This window comes from Mustela lutreola, chromosome 8, assembly GCF_030435805.1.
Source record: "Mustela lutreola isolate mMusLut2 chromosome 8, mMusLut2.pri, whole genome shotgun sequence".
Classification (NCBI taxonomy): Eukaryota; Metazoa; Chordata; class Mammalia; order Carnivora; family Mustelidae; genus Mustela; species Mustela lutreola.
Genome location: NC_081297.1, coordinates 25105292 through 25121047, shown reverse-complemented (window position 1 = coordinate 25121047; position 15756 = coordinate 25105292). Strand labels below are relative to the sequence as shown.

Below are 15756 nucleotides of genomic sequence, written 5' to 3'. Positions count from 1 at the left end.
TGGATAGCAGTGAACTTACTTGCACAATATTTAAAACAGTGGCATTTGATACCATTCCTTTCTCCTATAAACAGTGTGCTTAAGACTCAGGAAATAAAGACAAATGGAACAAGGTGTCTGCCTTACAAAGGCTAAGTTTATCAAGAAAGACAGAAGAAAAAGATGTGTCTCTTTTCTCTATTTACACATGCTTACACACACACACACACACACTGTACTTTTTTTGAAAAAATATTTCATTATTTATTTGAGAGTGAGCAAGAATTAGCAGACCCGTGAGGGGGTGGGGCAGAGAGAGGATCTCAAGCAAGCTCTGAGCACAGAGTCTGACGCAGGGTCGGGGTGGGAGTGCCTGGGCATCCCATGACCCTGAGATCACAACCTGAACCAAAACCAAGAGTCCAACCCCCCAACCAACTGAGCCACCCAGGTTCCCCACACACACTTTATCTTCTGATAAAAGAACATCTGCCTAGTGTATTAGGGAAGATATACAGAAGTGACAACATGTGAGGGGCACATAGTGGCTCAGTCGGTTGAGCATCCAACTCTTAAATCTGGCTCAGGTCATGATCTCATGGGTTGTGGGTTGAGCTCTACATGGGGGTCTCTGCTCATGTGGGAGTCTGCTTGAGGATTCTCTCTCCCTCTGTCCCCTCTAGCTCTGTCAAATGAATAAATAAATCTATTTTTTAAAAGATTTTATTTATTTGACAGAGATCACAAGTAGGCAGAGAAGCAGGAAGAGAAGCAGAGAGGAGGAAGCAGGCCCCCTGCTAGGCAGAGAGCCCGGTACGGGGCTTGATCTGACCTCAAGATTATGACCCAAGCTGAAGGCAGAGGCTTTAACCCACTGAGCCACCCAGGTGCCCCTAAATAAATTTGTTAATAAAGATTTTATTTACTTACTTGAGAGAGAACAAGAGTGAGAGAGATCACAGAGGGAGATGGAGAAGCAGGCTCCCTGCTTAGCAGAGAGCCCGATGTGGGGCTTGATCCCAGGCTGCTGGGATCATGACCTAAGCTGAAGGCAGATGCCTAACCCACTGAGGCACCCAGGTATCCCTAAATAAATCTTTAAAAAAGTAAAAAAAAAAAAAAAAAAAAAAAAAAAAAAAAAAAAAAAAAAAAAGTTGAGTTGAATCTTTAAGCATATGTAGGAATTTTCCAGGTCACCGAGAAGAAAATACGAAGAAAGATCAAGGTGGAGGAAAGAACAAAGTATGAAAAAAAAAATCTATGTATTTAATGTTTGAATATGTCAAACCTTTCTTCAAAGGTTTCTAGTCTGGGGACCCTGATAAATGGTGATTAACTAAAAGGAAAAATTAAGAAGTCCCAAAGTGGTATGAATAAAGAACAGGACTTTGGTTTTAGACAAGCTGGGATGGAGAAAATTTCGGAACTTCTAGTGAGAGATGGATTCACAATTGGAAGTAAGGCTGAGAAACACAAAGAAAAGCGATCAAGGTTGGATACAGAGCTTTGGGAATCATCAGCATAGAGAAGAGAATTGAGGGCATGCATGTGGGTAATAAAGAACAAAGCTCAGAAAATGAAGAGTAGATTATTCCACAACAGAGATGTAATTATAACAATAATTGAGTGTTTTATAGACTATCACTTTCAGCTAACATACATTAAATGGAACTATAATAGTAATTTGGGTCTATATTTTTTTTTTTTTTTTTTTTTTTTTTTTTTTATTTTTTATAAACATATATTTTTTATATACATATATTTTTATCCCCAGGTCTGTGAATCACCAGGTTTACACACTTCACAGCACTCACCAAATCACATACCCTCCCCAATGTCCATAATCCCACCCCCTTCTCCCCAACCCCCTCCCCCCGGCAACCCTCAGTTTGTTTTGTGAGATTAAGAGTCACTTATGGTTTGTCTCCCTCCCAATCCCATCTTGTTTCATTTATTCTTCTACCCACTTAAGCCTCCATGTTGCATCACCACTTCCTCATATATTTATTTTTAAAAAGCATTTTTTTTCTGGTTAAAAATTATGCCCATGTAAATAAAACGTATTTATAACTTGGTTTCCTTTTTACCATCTGGTCATGTTTTGTCCATTTTTCCATTAAGATACTGTATTTTTCTAATTAATGTAATATCATCAATTCTTAGTCATGCTAGGTAATCTTAAACAAAACATTCAGATGGTATAAGCTATGAACTGGCTGTTGAGTCTTTTGGATTTACAAATCCAAAATAATAGAATGTGTATGCAATTATACATAGAGTTTCTATTTTTTCACTAGCTTCTTACAGGTACTCAGGAGGTATAATAATAGTTCTCAAATTTTGTTTTAGGATTCTTAAGGGTCCACAAGACCCTTTTAGAGACTACATGAAATCAAAATGATTTCCACTAGAAAGACATTGCTTTTTTCTCTTAAGCTTTCATGAATGTAGAGTGAAGTTTTCCAGAGGCCCAATGATATGTTTGTTCCACCTCAAAAGACTGAATCTATAAATATGTAAGAGAATTTCCACTAATAACATAGACATTGAAGGGACTTACAGAGTCACTCTTCTAAATTTTCTTCTCATTTTAGAAAAGTTACTTTTCAGGGGCGCCTGGGTGGCTCAGTCGTTAAGCATCTACCTTCAGCTCAGATCATGATCCCAGAGTTCTGGAATCGAGCCCTGCATTTGGCTCCCTGCTCAGTAGGGAGTCTTCCCCTCCCTCTCCCACTGTCCCCACTTGCACGCGCTCTCTGTCTCAAATAAATAAAATCTTAAAAATAAAAAAATAAAAAAAAATTTACTGTATTTTTATTAACATGTAATGGGTGTATTATTATTTTAAAATGAGTTAATACACCTTTTAAAATTTCTCAGTCATAATTTCTAAGAAGAAAAATATTGATCATTATTTGCTTATAACTCATACAATCCAAAGCTCTTTGGGATTTCTGAATCATTTATTTTACTTTTAAAAAAATTTTTTTGAGAGAGACATCATGCCTAAGGTATAAGGGTAGAGAGAGAGAGAGAGAATCTTAAGTAGACTCCATGCCCAATGCAGAGCCCAATGGGGCCTGATCTCATGACCCTGAAATCATGACCTGGGCCAAGATCAAGAGTTGGATGCTTAACTTACTGAGCTATCCAGGTGCCCCCAAGATCTTCAGTCATTTTAAAAGTGTCAAGAGCAAAAACAAAAACAAAACCAAACAAAAAAACCCCACAAAAAATGCAAAACCCCAAACAAAACAAATACAAATGTCAACAGCATGAGACAAAACAACATGTGAATAATTGGATTATAGCATTCAAAGGAAAGAAAGAGAGTAGGGGTGAGTAACCCTAATAAGTAGAAATGGTACTCTATTGCTTTATTAATTTTTCCTTCCTCTTTCTTCTGAGATTTAAGCACTAAATGATTTCAAGGTCAAAGAATACGTATGTTGAGAAACATTTCCACACTTCAATTTCTTAAAATTGGATACCACCACCTAGTGTTATGATTGGATACTGCACCATCTACTGCCTTGGAATTTTAAACATACACCTAAAATAGTATATTTATAATAATATCATGCTATTAAGTATAGAAAACCAGCTGTTCATAATTCTTGGGTAATGAATTATTCAGATTAGGTCAGTAAGCACATATTTAAATATATAGTTTAAATGGTATTATTTCAAATTACTATTTCTTTAGACAGAATATCATCTATTTAAATTTTATTTTTATTTATTTAAGACTCTCTCTCTCTTTTTTAAAAGATTTTATTTATTTATTTGATAGAGATCACAATTAGGCAGAGAGGCAGGCAGAGAGAGAGGAGGAAGCAGGCTCCCCGCTGAGCAGAGAGCCCGATGCGGGGCTCGATCCCAGGACCCTGGGACCAGGACCTGAGCCGAAGGCAGAGGCTTTAAACCACTGCTGGGCCACCCAGGCTCCCTTAAATTTTTATTTTTGATAGCTAATGTTCATTCTTAAGAATATTTATTAGTGTACAAAGTTGTAAATGTAGTGAGGATATACCAATCTCACATATTAAAACTTACAGAATTTACTTATATAAGACTTGTAAGATGACTTCAAGACTTACTGAGACACTTGCAGGACATCCTAATAATTGTGTCATTTTATTTTAGAATTTTCTAACTTTGTTTTCTTATAATCACGTTGATTCCCTATCAACCCCATCTGCTTCAGTCAGTGAGATCATATATATATGCAAAGTTTTATATTCCTGGTTGCCTCCCCTTTCTTTTCCACTTCAGCTGTCTCTTCTCACTGCTCTCAGTACATCTATAGAAGGCCCATTTGGGCCTTTTAAATTTGATGCTGACTTGGACACCAGATAACTGCACTGCATTTAAGAAGCATACCCTGAGTGCCAAGTATTCAAAACAAAACAAAACAAAACAAAACAAAACAAAACAAAAAACCCAACAATGCTGCAGAGTGCAAAAATACAAAGCTACCATGGGGACTACAAAGATTAAGCTGGCAAGATTCTTTTTGCAAACCATGTATCTGATAAGAGGTTAAGGACCAAAATAGATAAGGAACTCCTACAGCTCAAATGCAAAACCCCAAAATAACCCAATTAAAAATTGGGCAAAGAACATGATTAGACATTTCTCCAAAGAATACATATAAATAGCCAAAAATATATGAAAAGATGCTCAACATCACTAATCATAAGAGTTGCAAATTAAAACCCAACAGAGGTATTACCTCATACCTGTTAGGATGGACATTATTTAAAAAAAAAAAAGAATGAAAAAAAAGGAAAAAAAATCTTAAGTTGTTGGTGAGGATATGTAGAAACTGGACCTTTATACACTGTTGACGGAAATGTAAAATGGTGTCGCAACTATAGAAAACAGTATGGAGGTTCCTCAAAAACTTAAAAATACATCTACCATGTGACAGAGCCATTCCACTTCTGGGTATTCAGTCCAAAAGAATGAAATCAGAATCGCAAGAGATATCTGCATTCCCATGCTCACTGCAGCAGTACTTACAGCAGCCAAGATGTTGAAACCATCTACACGTCCAGCAACGAATGGCTGGATAAGGAAATTATGGAATATACATATGATGGACTATTAGTCAAGGCTTAAAAAAGAAGGAAATCCTATCATACATGGCAACAGGAATGAACCTTTAGGACACTATGCTAAGTGAAATATAGAAGTCAGAGAAGGAGAAATACTGTATGATTCCACTTAGATGAGGTATTTGAAATAGTCAAATTCAAATAAGTGGAGCAGAATGATGGTTGCCAGGAGCTGGAAGGAGGAAATAGGGAAGTTGCTATTCAACAGATAAAATTGCAGTCATGTAAGGTGACTGAGTTCTAGATATCTGCTGTACAACTTTGTGTTTATAGTTAATTCTGTAACTTGACTTAAAAAAAAATCATTATGAGGGTAGATCTTATGCTAAATGTTCTTACTACAATTTAAAAAATCCCATCCCCCCCTTAAACAGTAGGCATCAAAATAGAATGTGGTTAAGTGCCATGAAAACAAAATGCTCAGAGGTAAGGGTAGATCACTTTCAGCCCCGAGAATCACGAAGCTCTCCTTGAAGGGATGGCCTGTGAAGTAGGCAGTGAAGGACTGCACAGGCACAGATGAGAGGGATATAGGTCTTTGGCAAATGAAGTAGCACAAAGAAATAAAAGCAAGTGGCACAATTTTCTTCAAGCATAGATTTCTGATAGTTGAGAAATAAGCCAGGATGAAATTATATGGGATCCTTGAGTAAGTAAGGGGAAAAAATCTGTAGTTAGATAAATTTAAAATGAAGTTAGTTGCAAGAATGTTAGACTAGCTAAACTAAAAAGCAGTAGGATACTGAGAAAGACTTGATTATGTCACTGATACATAAATTGCACACACACACACAATTTGAGCTATGAACTTTGTGTAATCTGTTTTTGAAAGTGAAGAGCTTCTTAAACCCATTTACTGGTTATTGTATTCCTAAGAAGTCAGGTTGCTACAGAGTTGACATATAGCTAGGATAGACCAATTTAGCAAATAAAAACACAAAATGCCCAGTTAAATTTAAATTTCTGATAAAAAACCAGTATTTAGTAAAATTATATTCCAAATATTGAATGGCACATACTTATGCTAAAAATGATTTATCTGCAAATAAATTTAACTGGGAGTCCCGTATTGCTTCTGGCAACTTAACTCCAGCTAGTTAAATCTATTTTTATAGTAATAAAATGTAGAGAAAAGAAGCACTTCTGACTTTTTCCTCAAATTTTGATAAACCAAACACTTCAAATTTATATACCACCTAACCACTTAATTGCAATTCACATTACTTAAAAAATACTAAAATTTCAAAGTGATCTAAATTTTCGGTTTAGAGTCTCTTAGTGTCTGCGTATCACAAGTTCATGAACATTCAATGAACTATTTAACTGTAGCCTGGATGGACTGTGATAATGATTTCTATTAAAGAGAAAAAAGAAAGGAAGCTCTGGGTTTCTGATTTATAAGAGCTGACTCTATGTCAATCCCATAAAATGAAGAAAACATTCAAATAATCAAATAAATGTAAACAGTAAATGTTCAATACATAAAATAACACAGGGCACAAATACAACAGAATACCTTAAAGGTAGGAAAGAGGCCACTGAAAAACTGATCTATAGGCAAACAAAGCAAAGAAAATCTCAGCTCAAAAGACATGCAGTAGTAAAGGCAGCTGGCAGTAGACAGGAGTTGAAGTGCATGGGTGGCAGTAGACGGGTTGAAGTGCATGGGGAACCAAGTCATTGAATGGTTTTAAGTGAGAAACTGTCATGATCTGACTTAGTTTCTAAAAATATCCTACTAGCTGGTGTAAAAGACTAGCGGGTGGGCAAAAATGAAATTAGATGACGAGTTCTACTGCAGGTTTATCGGTATTCTATTGCAGAAGCTAAAGATAGTTTTAACAGTTGAGGCAGAATCAAGTATCTGGATTCGGAAACTACAGAACACATATGATCAATACTATATACTTTCATTGAAAGGTACAAAAAAGTCCAATCTAAATGGGAAGATTTACTACTGTAAAAATGGCACTTCTTTAAAATAATCTACAAATTTAACATAACTCATTCGAATTCTTACAAATTTCTTAAAACTGCAACTTTAAAAAAAGTTCAACTGGACTAGATAATATAAAAATGGCTATAATAATTTTACATTATAATATTTTTATTATAATAATCATAGGAAACGTGCTAACAAATATCAAAGAACATACAACTAGGCAATAAGGTAGTTTTGGCATAAAAACTCACAAACAGGTAAGTGGAACAGAAGAGTACAAAGAAGGTTTCACACATATGGGAAAATCTGTTATTTAATCAAGTAGGTGTGTCAGTGGAGAAATGACAAGTTAGGAATATTGGGCAGTTCCTTGGGAAAAAGTAAAAGTAGATCTCCATCTCATACTACTCACAAATAAATAATCCAAGTGGATTAAATAATTAAACATTAAAAAAAGCCTATAAAATGATTTGAAGAAAATATTAGGAAATATTAGTTTAATCTTGTGGCGAAATACAAAACTGATTTAAGAAAAAAAACTAAAAAACAAAATCTGTAACAGAAAAGATGAAATGATTATCTTTCTAAAAATGACAACCTCCGGGATGATAACAGACACCCATTAACAAAGTTAAGACACAGAAAAGGCTGAGGGAAAATATTTACATCACATTTTTTAAACAAAGAAAGAATTTATAGAGTTCCTAGCAACTATGAAGAAGACAGTAACCTTTCCCCTCAGAATGCCGAAAGCTAGAAAGAAGCAATTCCCAGAAGAGAAAATACTAAAAGCTGACAAACACACAAAAAGATGATCAAACAGAGGCTCAGGAAGAATCAGAGAAATGTGAATTATCAGTAAATGACATATAAAAGATGGACAGTTCTGAGTGGGGCCAGGATACAGGAAAACAGTTAAGTTTTTTTTTTTTTTTTTTTTTTTAAAGATTTTATTTATTTATTTGACAGAGAGAGATCACGAGTAGTTTTTAAAAAGCAAAGTTGATATATTAGCAGTTGGTAAGGCTGATCTTAGAAGGTAATCTGGCTTTATCTATCAGGTTTACAGGTGTTCTAAATAGATGAGTTATCATATGTCCCAGGATTTTCATTCTTAAGTAGATACCAAAGCAAAATTAAAACATACATCCTCACAAAAACTTACATAAATGTTCCTAAACACATTATTCAGGACGGCCAAGTGGAAACAAGCTGAATGTCCAACAATAGATGAAGGAATACATAAATTATGGTCTCTCTACTAAGTGGGATATATTCACCAATTAAAAGGAGTACAAGAAGGGGGTGGGATTATGGACATTGGGGAGGGTATGTGCTATGGTGAGTGCTGTGAAGTGTGTAAACCTGGTGATTCACAGACCTGTACCCCTGGGGATAAAAATATATGTTTATAAAAAATAAAAAATTATATTTAAAAAAAAAAAAAAGGAGTACAGTCCTGGCATACGCTAAAACATGGCTGAACCTTGAAAACATGCCAAGTAAAAGAAGCCAGTCATAGAAGACCAGATATTACATGATTCTATTTATAAGAAATCCCCAGTTTTGACAGATCTACGGAGACAGAAAACAGATTAATTGTTGCTAGGAGCTGAAGGGCAAGGCAATTATGGGGAGTGACCACAAATGAGCACAAGGGTATTTTTTTGGACTGATAAAAAAATGTTCTAATATTGATCTGGTGACGGTCACATAACTCTAAGAATGTATTAAAAGCCATGGAATTAAAATAAATACATACATACCATGGAATTATAAATTTTAAATAATATCATATGTGTGGTACGTGAATTCTATCTTGATAAAGCTATTAGTAACAAATATAACACACCTAAATTTTTATCACACATTCTATTTTTAGAAATCTATCCTATAAGAATACTTGAATATGTAAAAATTTATAAACAAAAATGTTCACTGCAGTATTTGTTTATAACAGTAAAAATGTTAATATACATGTCCACCATTAACTAAAGGCAAAGACAAACTGAGAAAAATGTTTATTGCATGTTATATTATTTGTATATATAAAATATATGACAGATCAAGCATTGACATCCTTATGAATTAAAGGCAAGAAAAATGCCCTATTTATCTTTCACTGAGCCTTCTTGGTCTTTCCTGGGTACCACATAATTTGCATTTTCTCTCCAACTGCCCGATCTATACTTACTGGCAGGAAAAAGCCTAACTATAAACCTTACTGGTTGGATCCACTCTAAATCACTCTATGTAAACTCATCCCTCCCTCTTACTGCTGACGACACAATTCAAAATTTCTCCCACGATCCATTTTTTTTTTTCTTATTCCTTCTTCAAGCAGTGGACTCAAACCCTTTCTCTCCTTTATATGCCTCCAACTTCACCTCGGTCCACTTATTCTCAGCAGACTTCAAAAATCTCAAAATTTCTCCCTATTGAAATCTTTCACACTTCGAATGCCTTTTTCTTTTCTCAGCCCGTTCTTTCTTCCTGTTTTACAACTCTCCATCTTTCCGAGGTTACAGTTCCTCCTGACCCCATTTACTTTGATTAAAGGTGGTTCCCTTCCCCTGGCCAACAAACAATTTAAGTGATTTCTATCCCCTAAAACAAAACCTACACACACCATCTCTTTGCCTTGGCAATCAGTTCCTCTCTCCCTCTTCCACCAGGAAAACTTCCTTGCTTACATGGCTAAAATATTTACTCTCTGTGACCTGGTTTCAAGTCCACTTGCCATGCTTGCTCATTTGTTTAATAAGCTTTATCTGAAAACCTCCTAGTCATTTGTACTTTACCCTTAGGTACCTCATGAACGTCCACTCTGCTGTGGTCTCTGACAGAGGCAGAGCGGTACAGCGGCACATGCTACAGTGGAATGAGCACAAGCTCTGGGTGTGGACACAGCAGCTTATGCCTTTGTTGCTTGACACCAGTCAACTTAATCACCCGAGGCTCACCTTTTTATCTACCAACATTAAGAACATACAGCAGTCTAAAACGCTACTTATCCCAAGTACATAAATACTAGCTGCTCCCTCTTTCCTTCCATTCCAAATGCCTTCAATGACTGTCTTCCTCATGTCTGCCAACTAAAATGTAAACTTCTGAGTATTCAAGAGACTCTGGGTTCTTACTTAGCCCCATGTTTAGGATCCTTCCTCTTACCAGTCTCCTTCACAGGTCCAGTGCTTTCATCCACTGTCTCCAGCCCCTAAACACAACCTGCAGTTTTCTCAAAATGCCCTCTCACTCGTTCCATCTTGCCCCATCAAAACGTTAACTCCTACTGAGAGTCTCTCTGCTTACCCCAACATAAACATAGTGGGAAAGGTTTTCTCTTTCCTCTATAATACTTTATTTCAACAAGCTTCATTTCATACTGCATTATGGTTATTTGGGTGCACGTTCTGAGTTCCCCAAACTAGGTGTGTGTGTTTTCGAGGGAAAACGGAGTTCTCCCCATTGGCCAGTTGAGGCATTTTAGAAATCTGATCTTAACCTTCAGAGCATCCCTTTGAGGAAGGCAATAAACCTCCATATTTATAAATAAGGAAATTGAAGCTAGGAGAAGTAAAGTGGCTTGCCTAAGTACTGTACAACTAGTACCTACTTATACTTTTTATTTGTATATTACATATATCACAACCTCCCCCCATGTTGTCAGTTCAGAAAAACATACGATAAATGCTGAGTAATGTAGAGATTTTTAAGTTTGGTGACTGAAAACAAATTCCTAATAATTCGTAACAATTAAGGGAAAATGAAAGACATATGCCCTGACTACCTTCTTTTCCAAGATAATTCAAGTAATTGCTTAGTTTTGATATTTAAGCTATACTGAAAAAAAAAAAATTCACAGCGAGACAACAGCTTTGAAAGCTGATGTTTCAAGCAACAGAAAAGAATAAATTTGTACACATCAAGAACCTAAACTTGGATAAGTGACTAATACCCTATCGGGAAAGTAAAAAATTCATGGCAAGAAAAAAGTCTATGGGAGGATAGGGGAGGAAAAGCCTAGGGAGGCAGAAAAGCCTAGCTCTGAGAGGGCAGGCTTAGGAGAATCTGCAGAATAAGGAGAAAGGAGGACTATGGTAACTAGGATCAAGAGCCAGAGAAATGCCATCAAAGTCCAAGTGGAAAGAATTATGAGCCATAGAATTATGAGTGGCAGCAAAGACAGGGACAAGTGTGATGAGATACTTTAACCTAAGTTTAACAGGAACCGGATATTCCTTTGATCATCTGAGATGATCTAAGACACTCCAGGCTCCAGAAACCATAGGGAGAAGGAAAAAGAGAGGGTGTGTAGAAGCCATACAGTGAGTGCATATTACTGAAGAAAGAATGACATACCTTTAACTGGGAGGATTAAGTGCCTTTACAACTCTGAATCAAAATAAGGTTCAAGAATGGAATGGGCTCATTTAAAAAAACAGAGCAAGGTAAATTTGTAGTTTCTTTGTCCGTAAGTTTTTTGTTCTTTGCCAGAAATCAGCAAAACTGGGTTCTCATTCTAACCTAAACACTAAGTGAATGATTTTGCATATTTTATCTAATGTGTAGAGGGAGAGAAGGTCATTCTTACATTTCTTAAATAGTAAAAATAAGGGTTGGATTGTGCTAGGGTGCTTTAAACCTGAAATTATAAATTTTTACTGACCTTCACCCTCCCCGTTAATATTATATCCTTTCCTGTTTTGTTAATTAGCTATACCTATTTCTAAAACTTGAGAATAATTCAAATTTAAGATCAAGATTCACTCATTTAAATGGAAGTAAAAAGGAACAGCTCATAGTATTTGCTTCTGCTATCTGGTGAAGTTTCATCTCATAGGATAAATAAATTCCCCTATGACTATAGAAACTATAGAAGCTTCCTGTCCTATGCTTTACATACTCCAAAAAGAGGTACGTAGTAATTGATACAAGTTGAGTGAGTAAATAACTGAATTTAAACTGACCCAGTCATAAGCTGAAGGGAATTTTACTTAGAACTATATATCAGCTCTTAACTGGATGAATTGGCCAATAATGTGTTTCACTTCAAAGACCTTGGGAATGTATGAAGTTATAGCAATGAAATAAATGAAACCAGAAATGGAGGTGTGGTGGTGGTGGGGGGGGGTCACTTAAAGTTCTCAGATAACATTAAATCTGCCCAACATTTCAGATGAAATTATACACACTAAATGTAATATAGGAAAAACCACTAGACTCATATTTCAAATTGCATTACTTGTAATTTTCAATTTTAAGAAAATGCAGTAGTGTCTGAGACTTATAGATATTACTACATAAATGTACAAGATTTATAGATTAAAAAGATCGATTTATTACTTTCTAAAGAAGTCATATAATCCCAATTTTATACTAGAGAAAACTAAAGGTAGATGAAGTAACTTTACTGAAGTCTAAACACTTGGAATTTGAATCCAAGTTTGTCTGCCTTCAAACTCCACACTCTCTAAGTGACAGTGCCTTGAAAACAGGGAAACATTCTTCTATATTAAAGCACTTATGTTAACCTCTTAGTAACACAGAGCCATTAAGTAGGTGAATAACAATCAACGATACTCTAGGGAAATAGTCATCATCAAAGAGTAAACACAGCAAAAAATATACTTACTCATTCCTGAGCATTCTCTATCACCATCCCACACGTTAGAAACAGCATGTCCCGTCAGTAGGAGGTTAATTAAACTTTGGCTATTAATAAAAATGTAGAAGTAATTAAAACATGAATAAACTAGTTTCCACATCAAATGATCCCATGGTAAAGCATAAAGTAATAACTTCTACATTATGTCTATTAAGAAACAAAGTTAGGAATACCTTACATTTTTATTTTATATGCTCAACAACAGCTTTCGAAATGTATGACTTAGTGTATCATCACAATGGTATCTATTGTTCTATACGTTCATCTAAATTTAACAAATTTATCTAAGATATTATGTTTAAATGGATGGGAAAAAAAGTTACTTAGACTAATAACTTACTTTATATTTATAACCATCTATAAATATATATGTAATTATTTTTTGTTTGATGGACCATTGAATTTTAACCTTTGAGGCACAAAGATCTAAAGAGAAGGACTTATGTAACAGAGTGGGTTAACCATCACTGTTTGACTATTTTAGTACAATTATACAGAGCTTGGCGGGGTGTGGTTTCAGAGAAAAATAAGGAAAAAAATATCTCCCTCAAGCAGGAAAGCATTTACAAACAGGTAAGGATACACTTATTTCTAAGTCGAAATGAGTCAATTGCATTCTTTAAAAAATTAAGAGGAACATAAAGCAGAATTTGTAAAATTCTGTTGTCATCTTTAAAGAAAGTATGAGCCATGATAAGTGCAATGCATACATAAATCTGAAGTGGAAATTATCATTTCACACATAAAGCAAGCAATGCATAAAGCACAGACTACTCAAATCCACACACTTTACGCTGTCAACACTGACAAAAGTATCTGACTCAGATTATCTTAAAGTCAAGTTTCTAAAAACTTAAGTCCATGAAAGAAAAGACAGATTTTAGTTAATTACCTGCCATGTCCATATACAGGATCTATCAAAGGTTCATTTGAATCTTCAATTTCGTTTTTTATGTTTTCAATGCCCTAAAGGAACCAAAACATTCACTTAGTTCAAAAACTAAAAATGAAAATTACAGTTTATAAATTGACCATTTTTTATATAAATGAATAAAACACATTTATTTAAGTAACTTTTCTCCTAAAAAGTTACCCATATTTGATATGAGAGAACATATGAGATGATAATGGTAAGAGGAGCTCCTCTAAGGGTATCTTTTCTATCCTGGGCTCTATGCAGAGCACTGACTATCTCATAGGTGATAGATCTTATGGCATGTTGGCCAAAGGGGTACTGAGAGAGGTTTAAATTTCAGCAGGAGGGAGGAGAAAGTTTTTAAATCCTAAGAGTTAATATTCATTTAATTTCAGGCCGAAGTAAATTCAGATTTAACACATCTGCTAAGGTATCTGAAGTATTTACTTAGGCCTTTTAAAAAACTTATTAGTATTAAAGACATACACATAAGTGTTGATAGAGATATCAATTAAATATAGAAAAGGTCTGAAACAGAAGAAAATAGAATTCTGATTGTGCATTCTCAGAAATATCAGTAATTTAAACATGTACTGATAAAATAAAAGTGTCAAAGTAGGGGGGCAGGAAGCTTCTTTTCTTAAAAATGAATTTTCTGGTATTTTTAAAATTCCTCAAAAACGCATCCAAATCCCCAGAAGTCTAGGTAAGTACAAGACTAGGGCATTTTCATCAGCGTTGAAAGAATAAAGAATAACTGCCGGTCACTGTGCTATTCACCTAACTTTAACCACTGGTTCTATCAGATTAAGGCCATTTCTAAGGATTAAAGGCATTAGTCAAAAATCCAAATATTTAACGAATGCCTAAATATTGTAAGACAATACAAACAAGTACGAGATTTTTGCACTTGCTGCCTTGTAAACAACACAAAACAGGCCATGATAAAGCCAAAAGGAGTAATATGAAGAAGTGACATAATCACTGGTGAGGGAGGGGACATCATCTCAAAGACCAGCTCAAGTAAGAACTAGACATGACGGTTTATTGGCTGTAAAGGGAAGAGGAGGCATCAAAAGTTTTGAGCATAAAAAACGGGGGGGGGGGGAATAATGAATAGTCAAAGCCAAACCTGTTAGAGGCCAGACATCTTAAGTCCTACCCTCACTTGCTCTTTACCACATCTAACAAACTACAAAGTACTTGTGGTTCTTTCTCTTAAATGTGCTTTTTAAATTTCCAAATTTAGAACACACTTCTAAATATGGTCTTTTTCTTTTCCATTTCCATGGCTACTGCCCTAGCTTAGGTTCACCATTCAGTAACCACTCTTTCTTGTTTTCCTGACTCCAGTCTTCAACCTTACCACCAACTCCCTCTCACACAAGTCTTACCTCAATTTAAGGAAACTTACCAACAAAAGATCTCGTTATTACCTTGTCTAAATTTTTGCTCTGTTCTAATACTGACCAAGTGAAACTGCAATTATTTTTTTTTGGACAGAATACAAGGGCCTTAACATTCTGAGCCTTTTTTACATAAATAAAATGCTGCAGGAAAACTGAACTCCTCAGAGTTCTTGTGGTGTTACACCCAAATTCATTATGCCTTTATACTTGCTGTTTCCATGGCTCAGAAAATCTTCCCACAGCTTTTTCTTCTAGAAAACTTTTCTTCATCCACCAAGACACTATATCCACCAAAGGGTCCCTACTATGTAAAGTCTGTCCTTGATTCCACCAAAGACAAACAAATCAAATCCAAGATTCAGGCTACATTCTATTCTACCCTGCCTCCCCGCCCCCATGGCTTTGTGCATGCAAGAAATAAACACCTAAAAACAGAGCCCGCATGGAATTGTTAATGTGTAAATTTGTTTTTCACAGTACTGGTGAGGAATCTTTTAAAAAAAACCTGTTTCTCATATTATAATTCCAATCCCTAGCAGGGAGTCAATGCCCAATAAACATCTGTCAAATGAAAGAAGTCTGATAGCAGACATGACACATCTAGCAGGATACTCAACTGAGACTAACAGGCAGTTAGAGATAGGAGATTAGGAGTTGGGGGAAAAAAAGGTAGGCCAGAAGTATACGCGTTGAAATTAACCACATAAAAGTAAGTTGAGAGA

The 15756-nt window shown here is 35.4% G+C and overlaps 1 protein-coding gene across 3 annotated transcripts in view; it reads right to left on the bottom strand.

The window, feature by feature from the left end:
• The window catches only part of MINDY3 (MINDY lysine 48 deubiquitinase 3), an 82870-nt gene that overhangs the window by 43032 nt on the left and 24082 nt on the right, over positions 1-15756 (bottom strand). For all 3 annotated transcript variants that reach the window (XM_059184046.1, XM_059184047.1, XM_059184048.1), the window contains 2 exons: positions 13602-13675; positions 12677-12756 (listed from right to left, as the gene is read on the bottom strand). In XM_059184046.1, coding sequence (XP_059040029.1) covers positions 12677-12756; positions 13602-13675 — 154 coding nt within the window. The remainder of the gene's footprint in view (positions 1-12676; positions 12757-13601; positions 13676-15756) is intronic.